Source organism: Microcaecilia unicolor, chromosome 2 (assembly GCF_901765095.1).
Source record: "Microcaecilia unicolor chromosome 2, aMicUni1.1, whole genome shotgun sequence".
NCBI classification, from domain to species: Eukaryota; Metazoa; Chordata; class Amphibia; order Gymnophiona; family Siphonopidae; genus Microcaecilia; species Microcaecilia unicolor.
The window spans coordinates 129,548,720-129,570,648 of NC_044032.1; the positions used below are offsets into that span (position 1 = coordinate 129,548,720).

The 21,929-nt window shown below is 40.2% G+C and overlaps 1 protein-coding gene across 5 annotated transcripts in view; it reads right to left on the minus strand.

Moving 5' to 3' along the window:
- Positions 1–21,929, minus strand: part of BDP1 (B double prime 1, subunit of RNA polymerase III transcription initiation factor IIIB) — a 330,901-nt gene that overhangs the window by 91,398 nt on the left and 217,574 nt on the right. For all 5 annotated transcript variants that reach the window (XM_030193306.1, XM_030193305.1, XM_030193308.1 and 2 more), the window contains 4 exons: positions 18,834–19,012; positions 5,979–6,189; positions 4,545–4,684; positions 2,515–2,752 (listed from right to left, as the gene is read on the minus strand). In XM_030193306.1, the coding sequence (XP_030049166.1) occupies positions 2,515–2,752; positions 4,545–4,684; positions 5,979–6,189; positions 18,834–19,012 (768 nt within the window). The remainder of the gene's footprint in view (positions 1–2,514; positions 2,753–4,544; positions 4,685–5,978; positions 6,190–18,833; positions 19,013–21,929) is intronic.

A 21,929-nucleotide genomic window follows, 5' to 3' on the forward strand; every position in this document is an offset into this window, starting at 1 on the left:
ACTGATCCTGCATGTTAAAAGTGATCGCCACCAAAAATAGGACCTTCCAGGTCAGGTACTTCAAGCTTTCATCAGCTGTGTTAAAATGACATCGGGATCCCATGACACTGTACAAGGCTTAATAGGACCTTCAGTAGAAACAAACCCCACATGAACCAAACAACTAAAGGTCAAGTAGATATGGGTTTACCTTTTACTTGGTAGACACCAATTGTACTTAAATGAACCTTAACAGAGTTGGTTTTGAGACCTGACACCAAAACATATACAAGGTATTAAAGTAGTTTTTGCCTAGGAAAGGAAAAAGGATCTAGTGCCTTGCTCTCTCACAAGATAGCAAACGTCTTCCACTCAAAACTGTATGATCTCCTAGTGGAATCTCTTCTGGAAGCCAGTAGAACTTGAAATACACTGTCAGGCCAAGTTCAGTGAATCCACTACTACTTCTCAATATCCAAGCTGTAAGTGGAAATTGGGGTGTAGCTGGGGATCCTTGGATTCTAAACCCCAAATACAGTACATTATCCAATAAAGTGAAAAATCTGTGCCTAAGGTATAAATTAATTTCATACACCACAAATGTCCATGTTTTCTCATTAATCTCATATATGTAAAAAAAAAAAAAAAGAAAAAAAAAAAAAAGATGAATTCCCAAATATATATTTAGATAAAATGTAATCAGTTGAAGCACATCTACAGGGTCCGCTTAGAATTTCAAAGTGAAATTTTACAGCTTTGTTTGTTGCTACAATCTATGTTTATGTGTCAAGTGGAATGAGATTATCTTTAAACACAGCGAAGTTACAGACGTTTTAGTGTGACCCCACAGTGATTTTCACGTATTCAAAAATGTTCGCACTGTAAAACTACCATTATTAAAAAAAAAAAAAAAGGGTACCAGCTTAATGATACCACAGTTTGCAAGAGATGAGAAAGCCATGGAGGCAGTCAGCTGCTAAGTAAGGCCCAGATGCACAAAACCTAATGAGTCAACAATGTGGTTTTTACACCTAACCGGTTTAGCAAGCAAGGAGTACAATGAGACATGCAAAAAAGGGTTCTCCGAGCTTTTTTCCTGTCACGGTAGCAGCTAACAAAAGTTGAATGCGAAGCTATTATAATGAGCTAATTACTATACAAAAGAGCATGTAAAGCGATGCACAGACATTTTCCAACCAATGCACAGAAGCAGCCCCTACCTTTAATGGTGAAAATCTAACGAGCGGTCTGAAGCAGTCGGTCCTGACAGTTCTTGCTAGTAATCCACAGGCACAGGGTCCTCTTGTGCAGAAGACGTGAGAGCAAAGCGCTATATAACTCCCTAGCATGTTGGCAAAGGCTGCAACACATCATTGCAGTAGTCCAGCGATCTGTGGCTGCAGCACACCTCCTCAAGAGAAAAGCAAGAGGAGGAGGGAGAGGGAACAAGAGCAGAAAAGTCTTTGCCCTGCAGCCGGCTGCCCTTCCTGTAACCTAGGCTATGCGTGAGCAGTCTCAGCAGCCCCGACAGCCCCGAGCACAAAAAAAAAAAAAGCTACACTGGCTTTCATACATGCAGCTTCTTTGCATGTATGAAAGTTGTATACAAACACCATCTGTGGGGACAGCTCATCTCTAGACCACGGCTGAAAACCCTCCTCTTGCAGGGCTAGCCCTCTCCAGCCAGCCACTCCTCTCCTAGACCTCACCTCTGTGTGCCCTGGAAGAACTGGCTAGCAAAACCATCAAGGGGTTGGAAGTATGAACCTGCTGTATTGCTGCTGCTGAACTTGTGACAGAGATGGGGAGGAAGTTGAAGTCCTGATAGAGGCAAGGGCGTTCCTCGTCACTGCTGTATAGCGAGGACGGGGTCAGAGAATGTAACCCGCCCTCTCCTCTCCTCTTTCTCTGGTATTATAGTCTCTGGTATTGTAGCCAACCCGTTCCTTGTGCCGCAGGCGGATGAAGGTAAGATCCAGCAGAAAACAACAAAAACAACAACAAAAAAAGGCTACAAACTTCTTTCATACAAGCAGCATGTCTGTCTGTATGAAAGATGTCCGAAGTATGTGCAGAGCAGCCATGTTTAGCAATTGGCTGCTCTGCACATGCTCAGAGCATGGCTTCCCCCTACTGCATGCAAATGAGCCTTGTAGTAAAAGCAGCAAGCAGCTCATCTGCATGTGATTCGCTTTGGGAATATCTCTGTAATTTCCAAATCGGTAATTTTTACCAATTTGGAAATACAAATGATTTCTTTGTGCATCTGGGTCTGAGACCTTTATGATTTGCTGTAAAAATGTTTTTATGGCAAATCAAGAAAGTTATCAACGTGGGCTACTGTTAAGATGTATTGTTTTGATGTTAACCCATTATTAGCAATTATGTCTCACTGCATAAAATGGGAACTGCGCTAAAATAGCACAAATTTGTGAGAAAATAACACATCTTAATGATAGCCCACGTTGATAACTATGCCCCTTTTGTCCTGTTCAACAGATAAATGTGACCTTGTTCCTAGTGTTCAGTACTTACTGGTAGTAAAGGGAGTTCTCTTGAACTAGGGATGGGCTGTATTGGATCTTCTTCCAGAAGCTGAGCTTCAGTATTGTGAACAAAAATATGCTTTCCCTGTTCTGGGGTCTCTGTCTGGCTATCTGCTGTACCCAGATTTGGCTTGGATTTTGGCCTCTGCAACTTGCTCTTTGCAGGTTGTGCAGGTTTAATAACACTTTGCTTAAATTCTTCTTGAAAGCTGGATTTGTGGCTGAACCTACAGAAAACAAATTTCAATCATCAGTTAGCTATTAACTTTTCTGTGATTGTTAAACTCCCCTTTGTTTCTTTATATTTACTAAAAGAAAAACAAAATAGCTGAGCAGAAATAAGATTATACTAATGAATTGTTTTTTTTACTGCAATTTCAAAATAAAGATTTACAAAAGCAAATAAGGCAAAGAGTGTATAATGTCAAAATAAAAAGAAAAGAAAAATACACATTCTAAGAAACCAAACCAAATGATCTCTACAGTCCACATAAAACTGGAGGGAAAACCCGCTGAATTAAGACATAATACATAATAAAGTCAGGGAAACAACAACAAAAAATACTATTTCCACTAACTTCAGCAATGAATCTTAAAACATTAAGCACATTTTCAAAAACTTAGGCACCATTTACAAGTGAAAAAGGGGATTTTAGATAAGACCAATCTTTTTTCACCTGCTGTAAATTAAGAGTTACTCAGATTTATCTGACTTTTAAATATTTCAATGTTTCTTAATGTCCATAAGTTAGAGTTTTGATTCCTTCGGCACTCAGCAAAACATAGTTAAGCATAGTGCTGGTGAGAAACTCAAGTCAACTTTCAGAACTTGTAGCAAAGTGATAACTATGTCAGTAAAGGACTGAAAAAAAAGTTGAAGTGGAAGATAACAATTTTAGCCTGCTCTGACCAATACCACAACAAATGGGGGTATATTCACAAGTATTGAAGAGGATTAGTACCACCAAACCACAACATAACCCTTAAGTATAGCATACAATCAAGTATAGATATTACAATAAAGTAAATATTCAAAGGTGGCAAGCTCAAAAAACAGAAGCTGCTGTTTTAATAGTCTAAGGGGCACAGTTACCAAAATGGGCTACCATTAAAACGTGCTATTTTACCACTAATTGGTACCATTTTAGCACAGGACTCATTCTATGTAATGAGACCTCATTCTATGTAATGAGACCTAATTACGAATAATCTAGGTTAACAGAAAATAACACATCTTATCAGCAGCCCACGTGGATAACTTCCCTCTGAATTGCACAAGTCATCTTGACAAGTATAGCCACTGCACTTATTTCAGGTGCATTAAAAATAACATTGTCCTATCTTCATATTTAATAACTTTCATCTCGTCACTTCTCCCCATTGGGGCAAATTATGCTTTTAGATCTTGCCCCTTCTTATTTGTGGTCCTATAGGGAATTACTAAAGACTTATAAGGAACAAATATACTGCATATGCCACCAGGATTTGTGTCTGATATTATGGGAGCACTGTTCTCAACCCTCCATTCTGGACAATGACATCTTTTCCTCCTCCCACCATGTTGTTCTGTTTTCACTGCCATGTTAATATTTTTTTTTATTTGAACTTTATTTATAAGTTTTGCAAGGACAAAAGAAATGCAAATACAAACAACAGAATTCCCAAAGTATAGAGCCTATAACATACCGTAGCTCTACAGCATGCAACCAAAATCAGAAGAACCAAATCAAAATTTTGTTATGTTAATGCTTTTTTTCTCCTTGCATCCACTTGTTTGAAACTAGAGGGAAATCTCTGAAGTCACATCAATTTAGTCACAAATGTTTCTTCAACCTCAGAAGAAAAGCTAAGGAACCTGTAAAAATGTGACTACTCATGCAAACACAAAACTGAGTTACCTGCGACAAACAGGAAGTAAAATATGTAAATAAAACATCTTTTCAGATGCTCTTAAACTATAAAAGAAAGTTGCTTAGAGTTGGTTTATTATGTATGTACTTCTGCTAAATTTCCACTCACTTTTCAGCTGTCTCTGACTGGCTCTGGGGTACCCTGTTCACTTGAGAGGCTCCTCCCTGCTCAGATGTAGTCAGATCTTCACATTCTGAAGGACTTTGTTTTGAAGTTTCACCAAGCAAAGCTTCATTTGCTGCAATGTGCTAAACAGTATTTTATCAAAATCAGCTGGTCAGTGAAAACAATATTTTGAGAAAGCTTTTTTGAAAAGTACCATGAAACTAGTAAAACCAGTTTTAACTTATAGAACGTTAATGGTAAAAACTTTCAAATTACAGTTAAGAAGCAAGCTTAAGCTTAGCCTGTGGACTGACTGATTCTCTCTTCATTAGACCACCATCCAAATTCAAACACCCCACACACACCCAAGCAAATAAATGCTGGTGTTTACTTAATCCCACTCTGCCTTTTTTTTTCCATGTAAAACAAAAACAATGAAAGACCATCCATTCCGTACTGAATCTCTACATAGATTTGCTCAGGAAGGGTAGGCTGCACTAGTGTTAGAACATAGAAGGCTAGTGTCAAGAGCAATTTTATCAAATACCTGGGGAGCTAAGCCTTTTAAAACTGACTGGCACCCTTCCAATTACACAAACCTATACCTTTTCCTTACGAGGAATGGATAAGATGAGGAAAATTGTTTTAGCAGGTTCTATATTTGTTCATAAGGTATCTACAGGTTTTATGTTGCCAAGCTTCTTCCTTTTCCTCCTGCCTGCAAGTATTTTACAGTTTATGGAGGAAACTTGCACAAGGAACAATCAAAGTCACCGCATTACAGGGAGATTTTGTACTGGAGCAAGGATTAGTCCCAGGTGCTCATAAGGAAACACGAATAAGTCACTAAGAGGTCCTTTTACTAAGGTGCGCCAAAAAGTGGCCTGTGCTGGTGTAGATGCGTGTACTGGACACGCGCAGGTCCATTTTTCAGCACACCTGCAAAGAAAGGCTTTTTGGGGGGGGGGGGCCGAAAATGGACATGTGGCAAAATAAAAATTGGCACAAGTCCATTTTGGGCCTGAGACCTTACTGCCAGCCATTAACCTAGCAGTAAAGTCTCACGCATTAACCGAGTGGTAATGGTCTACATGTGTACAATGATGATTACTGCCACGTGCTGGAAACTTTCCAGCGTGTTTAGTGGACACATGTAAAAAATGAAATTACCGCCCAGGCTACACAGTAGCCGGGCGGTAGTTCAAAACTGATGCTTGCGCGGCTTAGTAAAAGGGCCCCTAAGGGAGGAATTCATCAAGCTATGCTAGGGCTTTATGTTAATTGCCCCTTAACGTGACTTAAAGGGGCCTAATGCAGCTTTACTTAATTTACCATAGTGATATTTTACTGCACACCTTGATGAATTCCACTCTTAGCTTCTAAAGAATATGTTTCTTTAGCAAAGGAAAAAAAACCCCACAACAACAACAAACTTACTGCTGCAGACAGGAAGTTGTCTGAACCAATGTTGTCTGGTGCTGAGCTAAATGAGCTTTCTGTTTCATCCTTTTTCTTGGCAGTAGGTTCTTTTCTTCCAGCTGCTCTTCCTAAATTTGGTTTTGGCTTTAGAAATCGGCCTCTCATCAACTTTCTTGGTTCTAAAACGTCTGCTGTACTTTCTTCTTGAGTTACAAGTTTGACGTCAGTCCTACAAAATGAAATATTGGACATTTAAGACTAAATTCTACAATTTGGGTGCCCAAAAAAATGAGCACTTATGTAATAGTTTGTATTGGATAGTGAGATAATGTTTTTGCTACTTTTTGCAATAAAGTGTTGGGGGGGAAAAAAGAGCGCCAAGTGATATTGTATAAATGGTGCTCACAGTTGGGTGCCATTTATAGAATAGCATAAATGCTTGAAACGCCCCTGCCCTGTCTATGGCCCTCCCCTTTTTGGATCTGCATGGAAAAATTTATGTGCACATCTTCACAGAATAGTGACTATAAGGATGCGCATATAAATTCCAACTGTCTCATTAAGGGCCCTATTTACTAAGCTGTGCTGTAGGCACGCCAACTTTTTATATTCCTATAGGTGTCTCCAGCGTTAGTGCATGCTAATTTTTAGCATGCGCTAAAATGTTTGTACGCCTACAGCGCAACTTACTAAACAGGGCCCTAACTAAATTGTGCACACAAATTTGTGCGTACAATATATATACAATTAGGGAGTTAATATTTTACCTACTTACACAGCATGTAAATATCAAGAATATTTGTCTCTCTGGCTCTCTTTTCTAAGACAGGGTTATATATATATATATTTATATATATATATAGTTTTTAGAATTTATTTGGGAATATAAAGTATTTATTTATTAGGATTTATTTTCATTGTTCTTTGAGAGTGGTGTCAGTTACCGTTTCCTTTTCTTCTAAGCACTAAATTATTACATAACTTTGAAATAACAACAATAGTAAACTAATTCATGTCATTAGCACTTGAAATGGTACAAAAATAAGCACTAAAAAGAAAGAACAGAAAAATACAATTATCAGCAAAGATGAAAGAATAGGGAAGCAGTCAAAAGGGGTTACCAACAGCAAGGTTAACCCAACTGAGCCAGGCACACTACATCGCTCCATATGCTAATATGAAGAAATGAGTCTTCAGTCCTGTTTTAAATTTAGCCCAATTCAATTTACCGAACAACTCAGAAGATTCCAACAATGAAGACCCAGGTACAAAACACAAGACTGTCTTATACACTCAAGATGATGTATAAAAAGTGGAGGGCAGGACCAGTTGATTCATATAGTATGAGTAAGAAGCACGTGAGGAAGAAACCGGGTAAGTGTGTCAGATAAATACAACTGAACACTTGAATGACGTGATTTATGAATCAGCAAAGGAATCTTAAAGTGGATGCACTACGATACAGGCAGGAAATGCGTTGTTTGACGATCTGGCTAGATATGCTCATTATCGTTTACAACCTGTAAGAAACAAGCTGCTACATTCTTAATAAGTTGCAATTGATGTATTTTATAATCAGGAAGACCATGATATAACAAATGTCAGTAAATCAAGCTTACTTAAAACCAGGCAAGAAACGAGAATCTTCAAATCAGATAGGCTAAAATAGGGTTTCACTGAACATATTTGATGGCAAGCAAAGTTAGATACTTGAGAATGGCAGAGATTTGAGACTCTAAGCTAAATAGATTGTTAATCATAAACTCTAGGACAACAGGACTAAAGCTGAGAGAGAGGGGGATGCCAAGAGACCCACAAGGCCTTACATTTAAAGGAGATCTGGACCATTTTGTGATGGGAAGGCCACTGTGCAATCTGGTCTAAGGCTAAATTCAGGGTATCGAGGTCAGGTGAACATGGGTCAGTATTATAAAGAAGTTGTACATCATGCACGAAAAAATACTTGCTTAATAAAAGACTGTATTAAGGTTGCACATGGATCTAGGAAAAAGCCTAAATAAAACTGGGGCCAAGATAGTGCCCTGAGATACCCCTTAGGAAAAAAGGAATGTCTGAGCAGAAAGACAGAAAAATTAAGGCAGATAAAGACCTTATGGCCTATCCAGTCTGCCCATCCATACCATCTAAAATCTCTTTCCTCAGAGATCTCATGTACCTGTCCCAAGCTTTCTTGAATTCAGATACAGGCTTAATCTCCAACACCTCCACCGAGAGGCTATTCCACCCTTTATCACCCTTTCCGTGAAGAAATATTTACTTAGACTACTCTGGAGTCTGTCCCTTTCATCTTCATCCTATGCCCCCTCATTCCAGAGCTTCCTTTCAGTTGAGACATGCAGCCTGTGTATTTATGCCACAGAAGTATTTAAACATCTTTATCATACTCCCCTAGTCTTTCTTCCAAAGTATACATACTGAGATCTTTAAGTCTGTCCCCATCCTGTTTATATCTGTTTAAAGGCATAGTCTCCAAACCTGTACATGGTACTCTAAATAAGTTCTCACCAGAGAGATATACAGAGGCGTTACCACCTCCTTTTTTCCTGCTGGCTGTTCCTCTCTCTATGCACCTAAGCCTTTCATGCAATCACCACCCTTTCCGTGAAGAAGTACTTCTTTAGGTTACTCCTGAGTCTGCCCTCTTTCACCTTTATTTTATGCCCCCTCATTCCAGAGTTGAACAACATAAGAGTGTTCTGTTAAATAACTAGAAAACCATGAAAGGACAGTATCTGTTACACCAAGTTGAGTAAATTGATGCACAAAAAGTTGGTGATCCACTAGACCCAATGCTGCACTTAAAATCGAGGGAGATAAGAAAGGCATATTTAAGGGTCACGTGATGCTGCCAACCTAGCAAGACACCCTGAAGAGCTGCTCAGTGCTCTCCTCATCTGCAATTGTCCTTGTTGGGATGCATCTCTGAATGGAAGCTACTTGGATCAAAAGGATATTCTTGCTTTGAGGTGTGTTAATAGCGGGGTTTGGCAAGAAAAAATACAAAACTATACAAAGTGAAACCTCGCACACCAGTACACAAGATGGCAACGGTGAACGGAAACCGAGTAATCACCTTGGACGAAATTGCAGTACAAGAGATAAAGAACACCTGATTGCTGTTATGGATGACAAATTATCATAAATCAATCAGGCTAACCAGGAAATTAAGGATGGTATTGATACTCACAACCAATGCTTTCAAAACATGGAGGAACAGATAGTCCAACAGGAGGCCCAAACTGCGTCATTAGAGATGCGGCTGCGTGATTTGGATAAGAGAACTAAGGTCCTGGAGGATCACAAGAACCAAAGCCAAAGAAACAACCTTCGGTTTGTGGGGCTCCCAGCATCCATCAAAGAAGGGGACCTTCAAAAATGGTTGGAGCAATGGCTTCCTACTACTTTGAAACTGCAGAAGGGGCCAACCAAATTCCAGATAGAGAGAGTGCATCAATGTAATGGAAAAGTTTGTGCTTGACATTGAGTTCTGCCTTATTGTTATCATATTTAATGTTTCCTTGAAAGAACATGAGTTCTGCCTATCATATTTAATGTTTCTTGAAAGAACATAATGAAGTAATGATATCATAATTAATGTTCTCTTGAAAGTACATAATGGACTCTCAGGACTGGAATTGATAGCATTATCATATTAAATGATGAAGTAATTTGTACTAAATGGAATGACAACATGCTTAGGGCTAAGGATGATGTTTCACATGAATCTCTGGAAACCTGGCCAGTTCCTGGGGACGCATTAAGAAACTGTCACATCCTTAACTACACGTCAGCCTTATTCAATTGAATGAGATCATATTTATTGATCAGTATAAAAGCTGGGAGCTAAGGGTGGCCAGACAGAGGTTAAAATTCAGAACGGTAGCAGACGTGCTACCCAGGCCCCTTGTGTCCACTGAGACACTCTGCCTGGCTGCACCCCAAGCCTCCTAGTCGCTGGCAGAAGATGTTGTCTGCAACTCAAGCGGTGATGTATGATTTATGATTTACTTATTTGAATAAAGTTAATGTAATAACCTTTGACCTCCTCTATAGTATATGTCTGACAGAGACATACTTGAAAGAACCTAAAGCAAAACAACCACGTGGGTAAGCACTCGGAAGAGAATTCCCGCCAAAGGCCTGTCATATTCCACATGTTGAACTATGCGGACAAGGAGAGTATTTTACAAAAATATTGCGTCGCCCAACCGATCCATTATGAGAATTCAAAACTCTTACTCTGGAGGAGTAGCCTAGTGGTTAGTGCAGCGGACTTTGATCCTGGGGAACTGGGTTTGATTCCCACTGCAGCTCCTTGTGACTGTGGGCAAGTCGCTTAATCCTCCATTGCTCCAGGTACAAAATAAGTACCTGTATATATATAAACCACTTTGAATGTAGTTGCAAAATACCACAGAAAGGCGGTATATCAAGTCCCATTTCCCCCCCTTCCCCTTCTAAGATTTCTCAGAAGCGATGGCAGTGAAGTGCAAAGAAATGGTGCCTTATTGCTCGGTACTGTATAAGAGGGGATTTAAGGTCTCCATGCAATATCCAGCAAAAGTACGATTCCAACAGCATGGTAAAATGATATTTTTTGATGATTCAAAGGAGTTGGAGTCCTTCATACAGAAACCACCCAGTGGAGCTCAAAAGGAGTGATTACAGGCTAGCTTTGCTTCCCTGTATTTTAATGTTTTTTTTTTTTTTTTTTAATTATTTATTTAAATTTTCCAATACATCACCACTTAAAGTGAATATGCAATCGGCATTATTTAACATTAGGAAACAAAAAATGATAAGTATATATCTTTACAGCCGGTTTGTCCACAAGTTAAAGAAATTTGATTCCAAGATTAAGGAAATTCAAAAAAAGAAAGAAAAAAAAATACAAAAATTAACAATCTATAGATGCTTCCTCTGGTTCAGACCCCAGCCTGCTAATTAGGGAAGGTTTACTATATTCACATCAACTCTTGCATCAATAAACTCTTTCAACTGTTTTGGGTCTACAAACTGAAACTGTTTACCCTCAAGCATCACATTACAAAAACAAGGAAATCGCAAGACAAAATTTGCTCCCAATGCCACCACCCTGGGGCGAAGTTCCAAAAAGGCCCTTCGTCTCATCTGTGTAGGCCGTGAGAGATCTGGAAAGATACGGACCTTTGAGCCCAAAAACAGATTTTCTAAGTGTCTCAACGAAAGCCGTAGTACGGCATTCCTATCAGGCTCCAACACAAAAGTGACAAGCAGAGTTAACCTCTGAGTTAACTATTTCTAATGAGCTTTCTAGGAATGAGGTAAGATTCATTCCTTCCCCTATTACAGGGGGGGGGGGGGGGGGGTCCTACCACCACTCCAGTACTCCCGATGTAATGAGCCCGTGTAATGGGAGGGAGGGAGTCCTTGTCCATTCCTAGAATGTCCACCAAATATTTTTTAACCATCTCCAAGGGAGAAATTAACGGCGATTTGGGAAAATTGAGAAACCTAAGGTTAAGTCTTTTAGTCTGATTTTCCAGGTATTCAAGTCGTTTATGTAGGAAATTATTGTTTTTAACAGAGCTGTTTCTATAGATACCATTTCTTGAATTTTGATATCCACATGTTCCAATTTCTGGGTTTGCTGTGCAGTCACTTGTGCTTGAAGCAGGGCAGCCTCAGAAAGAACTTCAATATCAGAAGAATTCTGCTTTAAAGTACTTTGCATAGAGGTTTGGATATTGTAAACCATATCCCATAGTGACTCCTGCATCACAATTGCTGGTCTAATCACTCCACTAGCCACAGGAGGAGATTGAGATAGACTATCAGCACGAGCTAACTTGGAAACAATAGCTTGAGGCAATACCTTTGAAGCCTGTTGTAGTAATGTTTCCCGAAGTTGAGAATCTATCTCCGTTGCTGCAGTCACACCCTCAGACAGGACCAGCTGAGCCACTTCGGCGTCTGTCTCTGTTTGAACAGCCAGCAACTCTCCTCCAGGCTGGGGAGGTGCAATTCGCTCCACAGGGCTCAGGGAAGCCCCATTTCTACTCTCGATCGACTCCGAAGGGCTGAGAGCTGCAGAAGGGGTCGAAGTTCCCTGAGGACCTGGTTGCTGCCTGGGAAATTGCAGGGTTGTTTGTTTCATCGTCGAGGAGGTCACAGGAACCGAGGGATATTCCTTTACCTTCCCCCTCCGCTTCCCCATGGCTGACGAGGCTACAGAGGCACCGAGGAAAACTCACAAACACAGCAGCCTCCAGGAGCAAACACAGGTGCGTCCATTCACAGTGCCATCTTGGAATCAATCCTCCCTGTAATTTAATCTTTAGACCAGATGACACTATACTCGGTCAAAGAGACCAATGCAAACTGGTCCACAGTTTGTCTGGTAATGTTGGACTGAACTCTCCTCTTCTGTAGTAGCTGTTAAGATACTTGTTTGAGTGCTTTCACACTTTCGTTTCTAAAAATGATAGCAATCAAAAATATTGTTTAATTTTTATGATAGAGGACTGTGTGCATTTAACTATTACGTTTTCTTCTGATATGTGACCTAACTATCCCAATTATTTTCAGTGTGTCACAAAGGAATGGGAATTATTCAACTTGCAGACCGCCTTTGCTCAAAGGTGGAGAGGAGTATACCTGTTTTCTTTTTTTTTCTTTTAGTACCCTTCTGGTTCTTGAGGAGGGAGGAGAGCCCTCACATATTAAGTAATCTTTGGAAGACTGTTAATTAACCAAGGGCAATTGGGGGGGGGGGGGGGGGGGGGAGGGAGGGAAGAGGGCTAAGTTTCTGTGTTATTGGAATGAGAAGAAGGAATGGGAAAGGAATTACATAGTAACACAGTAGATGACGGCTGTTACGCTCTGCTACACTTCTCCAGGATAGGTTGGTTTCTGTTTCCTAACCTAGCAGCCGTCATCCGGGTTAGATCATGGACAGCAGCCATCTTGGCTAGTTCAGGAGGGGGCAGCCATCTTGGAGTAACGAGGTCAGGAAGGAAGCCCATATTTGGATGTAGGCACCTCTGCTGATGGGGGCAGCCATCTTGGAACAGCTGCTCATGGTTGAGCCTAATTCCTGCTCTATTTAAAGCCCTGTTTCCAGTCCTTCCATGCTTCAGCTTCTATTTGCTTAGAGGTTGTGGTCTTCATCTGTTCCAGTGTTCCTGACCACGCGTTGTGTTGCTGCCTGCCCAGTCTTTCGGATTGCTCTCTGTTTTGCTGCTTCACTGACTCTTTGCTCCTGGACTGTGTCTGCCTGCCTGCCTGCCAGCCTGGTCAGCGGTTGTGCAACCCCGCCGGTTCCAGAAGTCCTGGTGGCCGCCTGCACCTGGGGGCTCAACTCCCAGGGAACGGTGGTAGCTCCCCAGGTGAAGCTAGGGGTTGTCTGGCTGCCTGATCGAGTGCGGTGCCACTTCAACTTCGCCGTGCTCAGTCGGGGCACAAGGGCTCACATTCACCAGGTCATAACAACGGCAGAAAAAGACCTGCACGGTCCACCCGGTCTGCCCAACAAGATAAACTCACGTGTCATTTTTTTGTGTATACCTTACCTTGATTTGTACCTGTCTTTTTCAGGGCACAGACCGTATAAGTCTGCCCAGCACTATCCCCACCTCCCAACCACCTGCCCCCGCCTCCCACCACCGGCTCTGGCACAGACCGTATAAGTCTGCAACTAATGTTCAGTGGTATGCATGGAGTATATGGTTAGTATGGAGTGCATGCTTTGGTGGGAGTATGAGTGGATGTGTCACAGGGATTTTTGATCAGAGGCTTTTGAAGGGGAAGCAACAATTGTTACAAGGGGTGTGCTGGTTAACTTTTTTCCTGGGGAGGGGGCCTAGCTGGGGGGGTCTCTCTGGGAATATTCATGTCTATACTTTACTGGATAATTGCATTCTTACTTTGGTTAGGGGACCATGGTTAAGCTTACCTTAGTTACTTTGAATGCAGATGGATTTAATTTCCCGATAAAAAGAACTAAAGTTCTAAACATGCTTCACAAAATGGGGACAGACATAACATTTTTGCAGGAAACACATCTGACGGCTCAAGAACATGAAAAACTTAAACAATCCTGGGTGGGCAAAGTGTATTTTTTAGCCTTTAATGGACGCCAAAGGGGAGCTGCCATCCTGATCCATAAACAATTATCTTTCCAAGCACATAAAATAATGAGGGATAAAGATCACAGATACATGATAGTGCTATGGGGACAGAAGCTATTACTATGCTCGGTGTATACACTAAATGTTTACAATCACAGATTTTTTTCAACCCTGGTATCTCATTTGACAAATTGCCACGAGTATCAATTATTGATTGGAGGGTTTTAACATCACTGTGAACTCCTTGATGGACCGTAAACCTCAGAAAGAAGGGGGTAGAGACCATGCCCTTAAAGGTGTGAATTTGTATCATGCAGCAGTTGGCTGCGGTGGACGTGTGGCGCAATTATTATTCAGATGAAATTGACTTCGCTTACTACTCCCATGCGCACAATGTTTATGCCCGGTTAGATTATTTACTGTTTTCACAGGGCATGTTTCCATATGTTGAAAAAGTACATATTGATGTACCCACAGTGTCAGATCATGCACTGGTGATTGCCACCCTAAACTTTATGAATAAGGATACCAATATGGTTTGGAAGTTATCTCCCTGCCCTTATCAGGATCTGGAGTTCCATGTTTATCTTAGGAAACAATGGCAGGAGTATGAAAATACTAATAGTCCAGATGATGTTGGCCCAGTGGTCTAGTGGGAGGCCTTTAAGTCTGTCCTAAGGGGCCACATCATGGCTATCGAGCCCACCCTAAGCGGCTCAGAGAAGGGAAACTAGTTACGTTCACCAGGGAGTTACATAAATTCCAGAGAACCCATGTCGCCAAATTAGATCAGAACACTAAACAGCAGCTCACAAGCGTTAGAAAGGAAACAGATGAACTCTTGTTCCAACAAGCTGAAAAGCAATTATACTTTCAAAGATATAAGTTGTATAATTGGGGAGGGATGTCAGGTAAATTACTTGCTAAGTTGGTGAGACCTTCTAGGAAAAAACAGTTGATTATTTGTTTGAGGAATGACACAGGGACTCACCTGTTTGATATTGATCAGATCTCCCAGCAATTTGTGAAATTTTATTTACATCCCTCAGAGTCGGTAATGTACCAGTGAAATATGTGGATGGGATAGCTAAAATTAAATCTATGTCAGAAATGGATAGATCTTCCCTTATCTCTTATGGGGAGGGTAGCATTGGTTAAAATGATAATGATCCCTAAACTATTATACCCATTACAAGCTCTACCCATCTGGGTTAAGCGAAAGGAGGAGCTGGCCTTAAGGGCCACACTCCGCAAGTTTATATGGCAGGGGAAGGCAGCTCAAATTGGATATTCCAAATTAATGCTAGATAAAACAAAGGGGGTTTAAACTTTCCAGATATTCAAATATATAATGTGGCAGCATTGCTGCGCTGGATTCATAAGATGGTCACAGGAGTCCACAAATTTTTCCCCCTGAAGCTGTTATGCTCTTGGTGTCGGCCCTATTTGCCGATAAATATTTTATATAGATACTCTCCTTTTGGGACAGACTTTCAGGGGAGGACCATTTTTATGAAACCATCCCAGCAAGCTTGGAGGTGGTGGAGAAAGAGACTACAAGGTACTCTGAGGCCACCCCAGATATTTCCTCCAGGGTGGGGGTCTCGGCTTTTAGCTTCTGAGAGGACTGTGGATGTTCCTCAATTTATCAACTTCTGAAGGGAGGGGGGTGGAGGAGAGTTTCCCTTCGTTTGACTTACTTTAGAAATGATGGGACTTGCCCCGCACCCACCAATGTGCATTTTTTCAGGTTCATCATTATTATGAATTTTTATCTCATAAATATGATAATGCTTGGATACCAACAAAATTAGATGTCCAGTTTGTCTCTGTTTCTCCCATTCAATAGTTTATCAACATGGACCAAGATGGTTCAGGAAACTGCAGACAGACAGGGCATTTCTAAACTTTATGAATGGTGGCAGATGGATTTGGGACAGAATTTTACAGACTCTCTTTTACCTGCCTTATTTGTTTCTACCTTTTCCTTTCTCAAAATGGTGGAACTCTGAGAGACACAGTTTAAAATACTGCACAGCGCGTACACATCACTAGAGAACAGGGGAGTCTATTGACGTTGTGGTATAATGATCAATGTGTTAAATGTAAGTCACATCCTGGCACCTTACTTTCTGGAATGTTCGAAACGAACAGTATGGACCCAGGTCTTGCAATCTTTGGAGACTACCATCCAACACAAGTTGGGTTGAGATTATAGTGTGTTGCTTTTGGGAACCTGTCAACCTTCGATAGATTAGAGTATATCCCCCACCACTTGCAGATTCTTTTATACTGCCCTGACCATACTAAAAAAAACTTATATTACAGTTCTGGACCTCAGAAGACAGCCCAACAATGGAATCATGGTACCGGAAAATGTAAGAGGTTGCCAGTTTTGAGATCAGGAAAGAGAAAGAAAAGCAACGGATTCCAGATCGGTGCCAATACTTATATATATGGACTCAATATACACAAAAGACATTTACATAATTTATACATTTCTATTACAAACTGTTGATATTGGTTGCCTGCTCATGGTTCTTAACTTTGTGGCCATCCATGTACAGCTTGGGAGGGAAGGGGGTTGAATGAGGGGGAGTGTGGAGAGAGAAAGAGAAGTGTTTGGCCAGATGTATGGATGTTGGCTAGATGTGAAGGTATAACACATTGGATGGGTGATTACCATTTAAACGTACTAAAGCAATGTGCATTGGAAGTTGTTTTTTTCCTTATTAGAGAGGTTTGTTTTCTCTATATACTTTTTCCCATTAAGTTGTTATTTACAGCAGATAGTTTAATAATCAATGCCAAGGATAACCTGATTGCACTATTTGTAACTGTAATGATATTGGACATTGTTTGAGCATTGAATATTTGAAAATTGTTTGAGAATCAAGTATTTGAAAAGAAATACTTAAAAAAAGGCACTTTTAAATTCAGTACTGAGATGCAGCTCAATCATTCTGGCTAGTAAAAAAGACTCTGCTTGCGCAGGCTGAAAACCAGTCTGACGAGGATGAAACACATTTAATCTTGTCAAAACAGAGGAAAGCTAAAGTACACAACTTCCCCCAAAACCTTACAGAGGAATATGAGATTGGAAACTGGTTAGTAATTTGCCAGGTCTGAAAGATCAAGTACAGAATGTTTAAGCATTGTGTGATTAAGGCATTTTTCCAATCTGAGAGAAATGCACCAGAAATAAGGCTAGTGCTGATCAGGGACACAAGTAACAAAAGGTGGTCTACTTCACTAGATAAGGAATTAGAGGCTGACCAGAACTGCTTTTTTCAGTTCTGGTCAAAACCAAAACCGTCTGAAAGCTTTTGGCCAAAACTGAAACTGCAGCCAAAACTCATCACCTGGTTTCGGCTGAAGCCGAAAATAAAAACTCAAGATTGGCTGTGTGAATGTGAACCAATGAGGGCTGCTGGGATTATCAGGGTTGCAGTCTGCATTCCTCTGCTAAACCCACAGTATCCAAGCCACAGCATAATTTAAATAATGAAAGACCGTATTTTTACCTCCAAGCAAAATACCTTCTACACATGGACTGCAGCCAACGAAAAACTAAAAGCCATGGTGCTTTTACAGTGGGTGACACTGTGCCACAGAGTGACAACTGATGACTTAACTCCACAGAAAGATTAATTCCTAAGGAGCTCATCATCCCAAATTTACCTTAATTCCTGCTAAAATTTTGTATCAAAAGCATTTATTTGCAGCACTGTTGTTTACCATATAAACAATTATACAAGATCATAACTGCATTACTTGCAGGGCAGGACCGGAGCGATGCCTAGTCACAGCAGCCATTTTGGGAGCAGAGCTAGAATGGGCTGAAGTAACTGGGAATTGCTCTTGCCCCAACTACACCCCTCAACCACCAGGGTTTGTAAGATAAGCTCAGGGACACCTATGGGTGGGTGGGTGGGAGGGTGAACGAGGGGACGGAGGGAGTCAAATGGGACAAAGCACAACTTTTCTGCTTCCATTGAAAACACAAGGTCATTTTCAGCTGAAACCAAAACATGGCCAAAAATTAAAACAACCTTTCAGCCAAAACCTAAATCAGGCAGAAAAAGGATTCTAGGTTGGTTTCAGTGCCATAAACAAAACGGAAACTGAAATTCATTTGGGCTCTATAAGGAATGGACAGTTAATAATCAGCTATTATAAAAGCATTCCTTATAATAGAAAGGGCTTTAAACACAGAAAACTTATCGCTTTGTTAAACACACACCATTTATGAGAAAGACAAGAAATCTAAGTGTGACAATGAATGATATAAAATAAAGATTCTCACAATAATTTAACTTTTTTAGAAAAATAAGAGGCAAGAGAATTGGATAATTCTTTATATTGAGAAGTGGGGATAGGCAGTTCGATATGGTCAACTTACTAAAAAAAGGTTGTACAGTGTGAGGGTGAGGTTTATGAGCAGATATCAATTTGGAAAAGTAAGATTTTTTTGCATAACATATTGCTTTACAAGAGATTTTGATGACATACAGGCATATTTTCAAAGCACTTTGGGAGGCTAAGTTCCATAGGTTTCTATGGAACTTTGGGAGGCTAAGTGCTTTGAAAATGAGCTTGATTGTCATCCCTACCTGGTATCCTGGAATAGCTTCAACAAAAAAAGTTTTCTTTAAAGATTAATGAACTTCTTTCCATGTTCTTAAAATAGGAAATAAAAACCCAAACAAAAAAATACCAACTCCCCCCACAAACCAACCCATACCGAACTGCTTCAACATTCTTTTCTTGTGCATCTGCAGAGAGAGAATCTTCTGCGAACTCACGATCCTCCACAGTAGCATAACTGAAAGGCTTGGGAGTTGAAGGTGTCAAAGTCACTTGCTCAGAATCAACAGTCTTTGCACTCGGAGATGCCAGGACTTCCTCACATTTGGCAGCATCCTGAAAACATGCCACAAATGCTCTTACAGAAACATGATTATAGCAGGCAAAAAATTATTTTATAACTGAAGAAAATAATGCAATGAAAATATTGAGTACAATATTAATAAGACAGGAAAATTAATTATGAATTACATGCAGCAAAGCAAACAGATAGTAAACACTGTGTTGTATATTATTTCAAGATGTGAAGAAAATAAAAGTAATGCTCTTAATATTCAAAACAGGACTGGAAAAATACCATGTCTTAGGTTTCTAAAGCACCTAAAATTTAGCATCTATACTGAAGTGAGCCTGAAAGGGTATGGAGGAAGAAGAGGGAAGGTGAGAGAAAGTCCATAGAAGGAAGGGGAGGAAGAACACTGGAAGGATGGGCAAAGATGGGTAAGGATCGGAGGACTGCAGTGGATAGGAGGGAGGAAATGAGAAGGATAAGAAAGAAAAAATGTAGGGAAAGAAAAAAAGGAAAGCGAGAAGAGGGAGGAGAGTAATTGGGGGTGGAAGAGAACGGGGACACGAAGATCAAAGAAGCATAAAAATAAACAAAAAATAAGCCCCTTCCACCACGAGAAAAAAAAGACATAACAAAATAGTGAGTAAACTTTAAGTGCCAAAATTGAAAAAAAAAAAAAAGCCAATTTCTCTGGCTCCTAGTAATATGTGTATATGTGTGCAGGTGCGTACAAGCATCTATGGATAAAATGTGCTTCAGCCAGTTCTTCAAGCCTCTAGATTCAGAAAGAGTAATATAAATACCTCTAGCACTGCCCGTGCTGTTAATGTTTAGCTAGCAAAACAGAATAGTCTAAGGCATATGCAATAAAGTGTGCCAAACATTCCTTATTTCTTCTGCATTAAGCACACAATTTTGATATGCAAAATGTTTCCAAAGTAACGAGTGTTATAGCATACCTACAATATGTGCTAAAGAGTGCACCCATTTGAGTGCACTTTCCATGATAATGCAAGGAAATGCAAGGACCTGAACATGGAATTACTTCCAATGCAAGAAAATATCCAATTTCCTAAGGTCTTCCTGCAATTTTTCACAGTCCGCATGTGTTTTAACAACCTTAAATAGTTTTGTGTCATCTGCAAATTTAATCACCTCACTTGTCATTCCAATTTCCAGATCATTTATAAATATGTTAAATAGCACTGGTCCAAGCACAGATCCCTGTGGAACTCCATTATTCACCCCCCCCCCCCCCCCCAAATTGAGAAAAATGGCCATTTAACCCTACCCTCTATTTTTTGTCCAATAACCAATTCCTAATCCATAAGTGTTGCCATACTGGGACAGACTGAAGGTCAATCAAGCCAGGCATCCTGATTCCAACAGTGGTCAATCCAGGTTACAAGTACCTGGCAGGATACCACAACAGTACAATATATTTTATGATGCTTATCTTAGAAATAAGCAGTGGATTTTCCCCCCAAGTCCATCTTTTTTTTAAATTGCTTATGGACTTCTTTTAGGAAGCTATCCAAACCTTTTTTAAACCTTGCTAAACTAACTGCTTTTACCGCATTCTCTGTCAAATTCCTGAGTTTAATTGCACGATGAGTGAAGAATTATTTTCTCCGATTTGTTTAAATTTACTACTTTGTAACTTCATTGCGTGCTCCCTAGTCCTACTATTTTTGAAAGAGTATACAAGTGATTCACGTCCACCCATTCTATTCCACTCCACTCATTTTAAAGACCTCTATCATATCTCCCCTCAGCAGTGTTTTCTCCAATCTGAAAAACTCTAGCTGCTTTAGTCTTTCCTCATAGGGAAGTCATCCCATCCTCTTTATCGCCCTTCTCTGTACCTTTTCTAATTCTATATCTTTTTTTGAGATGCAGTGATCAGAATTGCATACAGTATTCGAGGTGCAGTCACACCATGGAGCGATACAAAGGCATTATAATGTCCTCATTTTTGATTTCCATTTCTTTCCTAACAATACCTAACATTTCCTGGTTGGTGACTCTTAATATGGAACCCTGCATCACTTAATTATAGTTCGGGTTCTTCTTTCTCACATGCATCACTTTGCACTTGCTCACATTAAATGTGTCATCAGCAAATTTAATTAATTCACTAGCTACTCCCATCTCTAGATCATTTATAAATATGTTAAAAAGCAGTGGTCCCAGCACAGACTACTGGGGAACCCCACTATCTACCCTTCTCCATTGAGAATACTGACCATTTAACCCTACTCTCTGTTTTTATCTTTTAACCAGTTTTTAATCCAAAATAGAACAGTATCCTCCTACCCCATGACTCTCCAGTTTCCTCTAGAGTCTTTCATAAGGAACTTTGTCAAAAGCTTTCTGAAAATCTAGATATAGTACATCAATCAGATCACCTTTATCAACATGTTAATTCATGCTTTCAAAGAAATGAAGCAAATTGGTGAGCCAAGACTTCCCTTGGCTGAATCCATGCTAGCTCTGTCCCATTAAACCATATTTATCTGTATGTTCCATAATTTTATTATTTATAATAGTTTCCCCTATTTTGTCAGGCTTACTGGTCTGTAATTTCTGGTACAGGTAGATCTCTTACATCTTCTGTAAAGACTGAAGAAAAGAATTAATTCAGACTCTCAGCTATGGCCTTGTCCTCCCTGAATGCCCCTTTTGTTCCTTCATGATCTAATGGTCCCCCAGATTCTCTCACAGGCTTTCTGCTTCTGATGTACCTGAAAAAAGTTGCTACTTTTAGCCTACTTTATCCATGCTTTGCATCTAATTTGCCAGTGCTTATGTTGCTTCTTATTTTCTTCATTCGGGTCCTTTTTCCGTTCTTTGAAGGATGTTCTTTGGGCTCCAAATAACTATGCTAGGTGTCATTTGCTCTTCTTTCCACCTTCGTAAATACTGAAATGCATCTGGTCTGGGCTTCCAAGATGGTATTTTTAC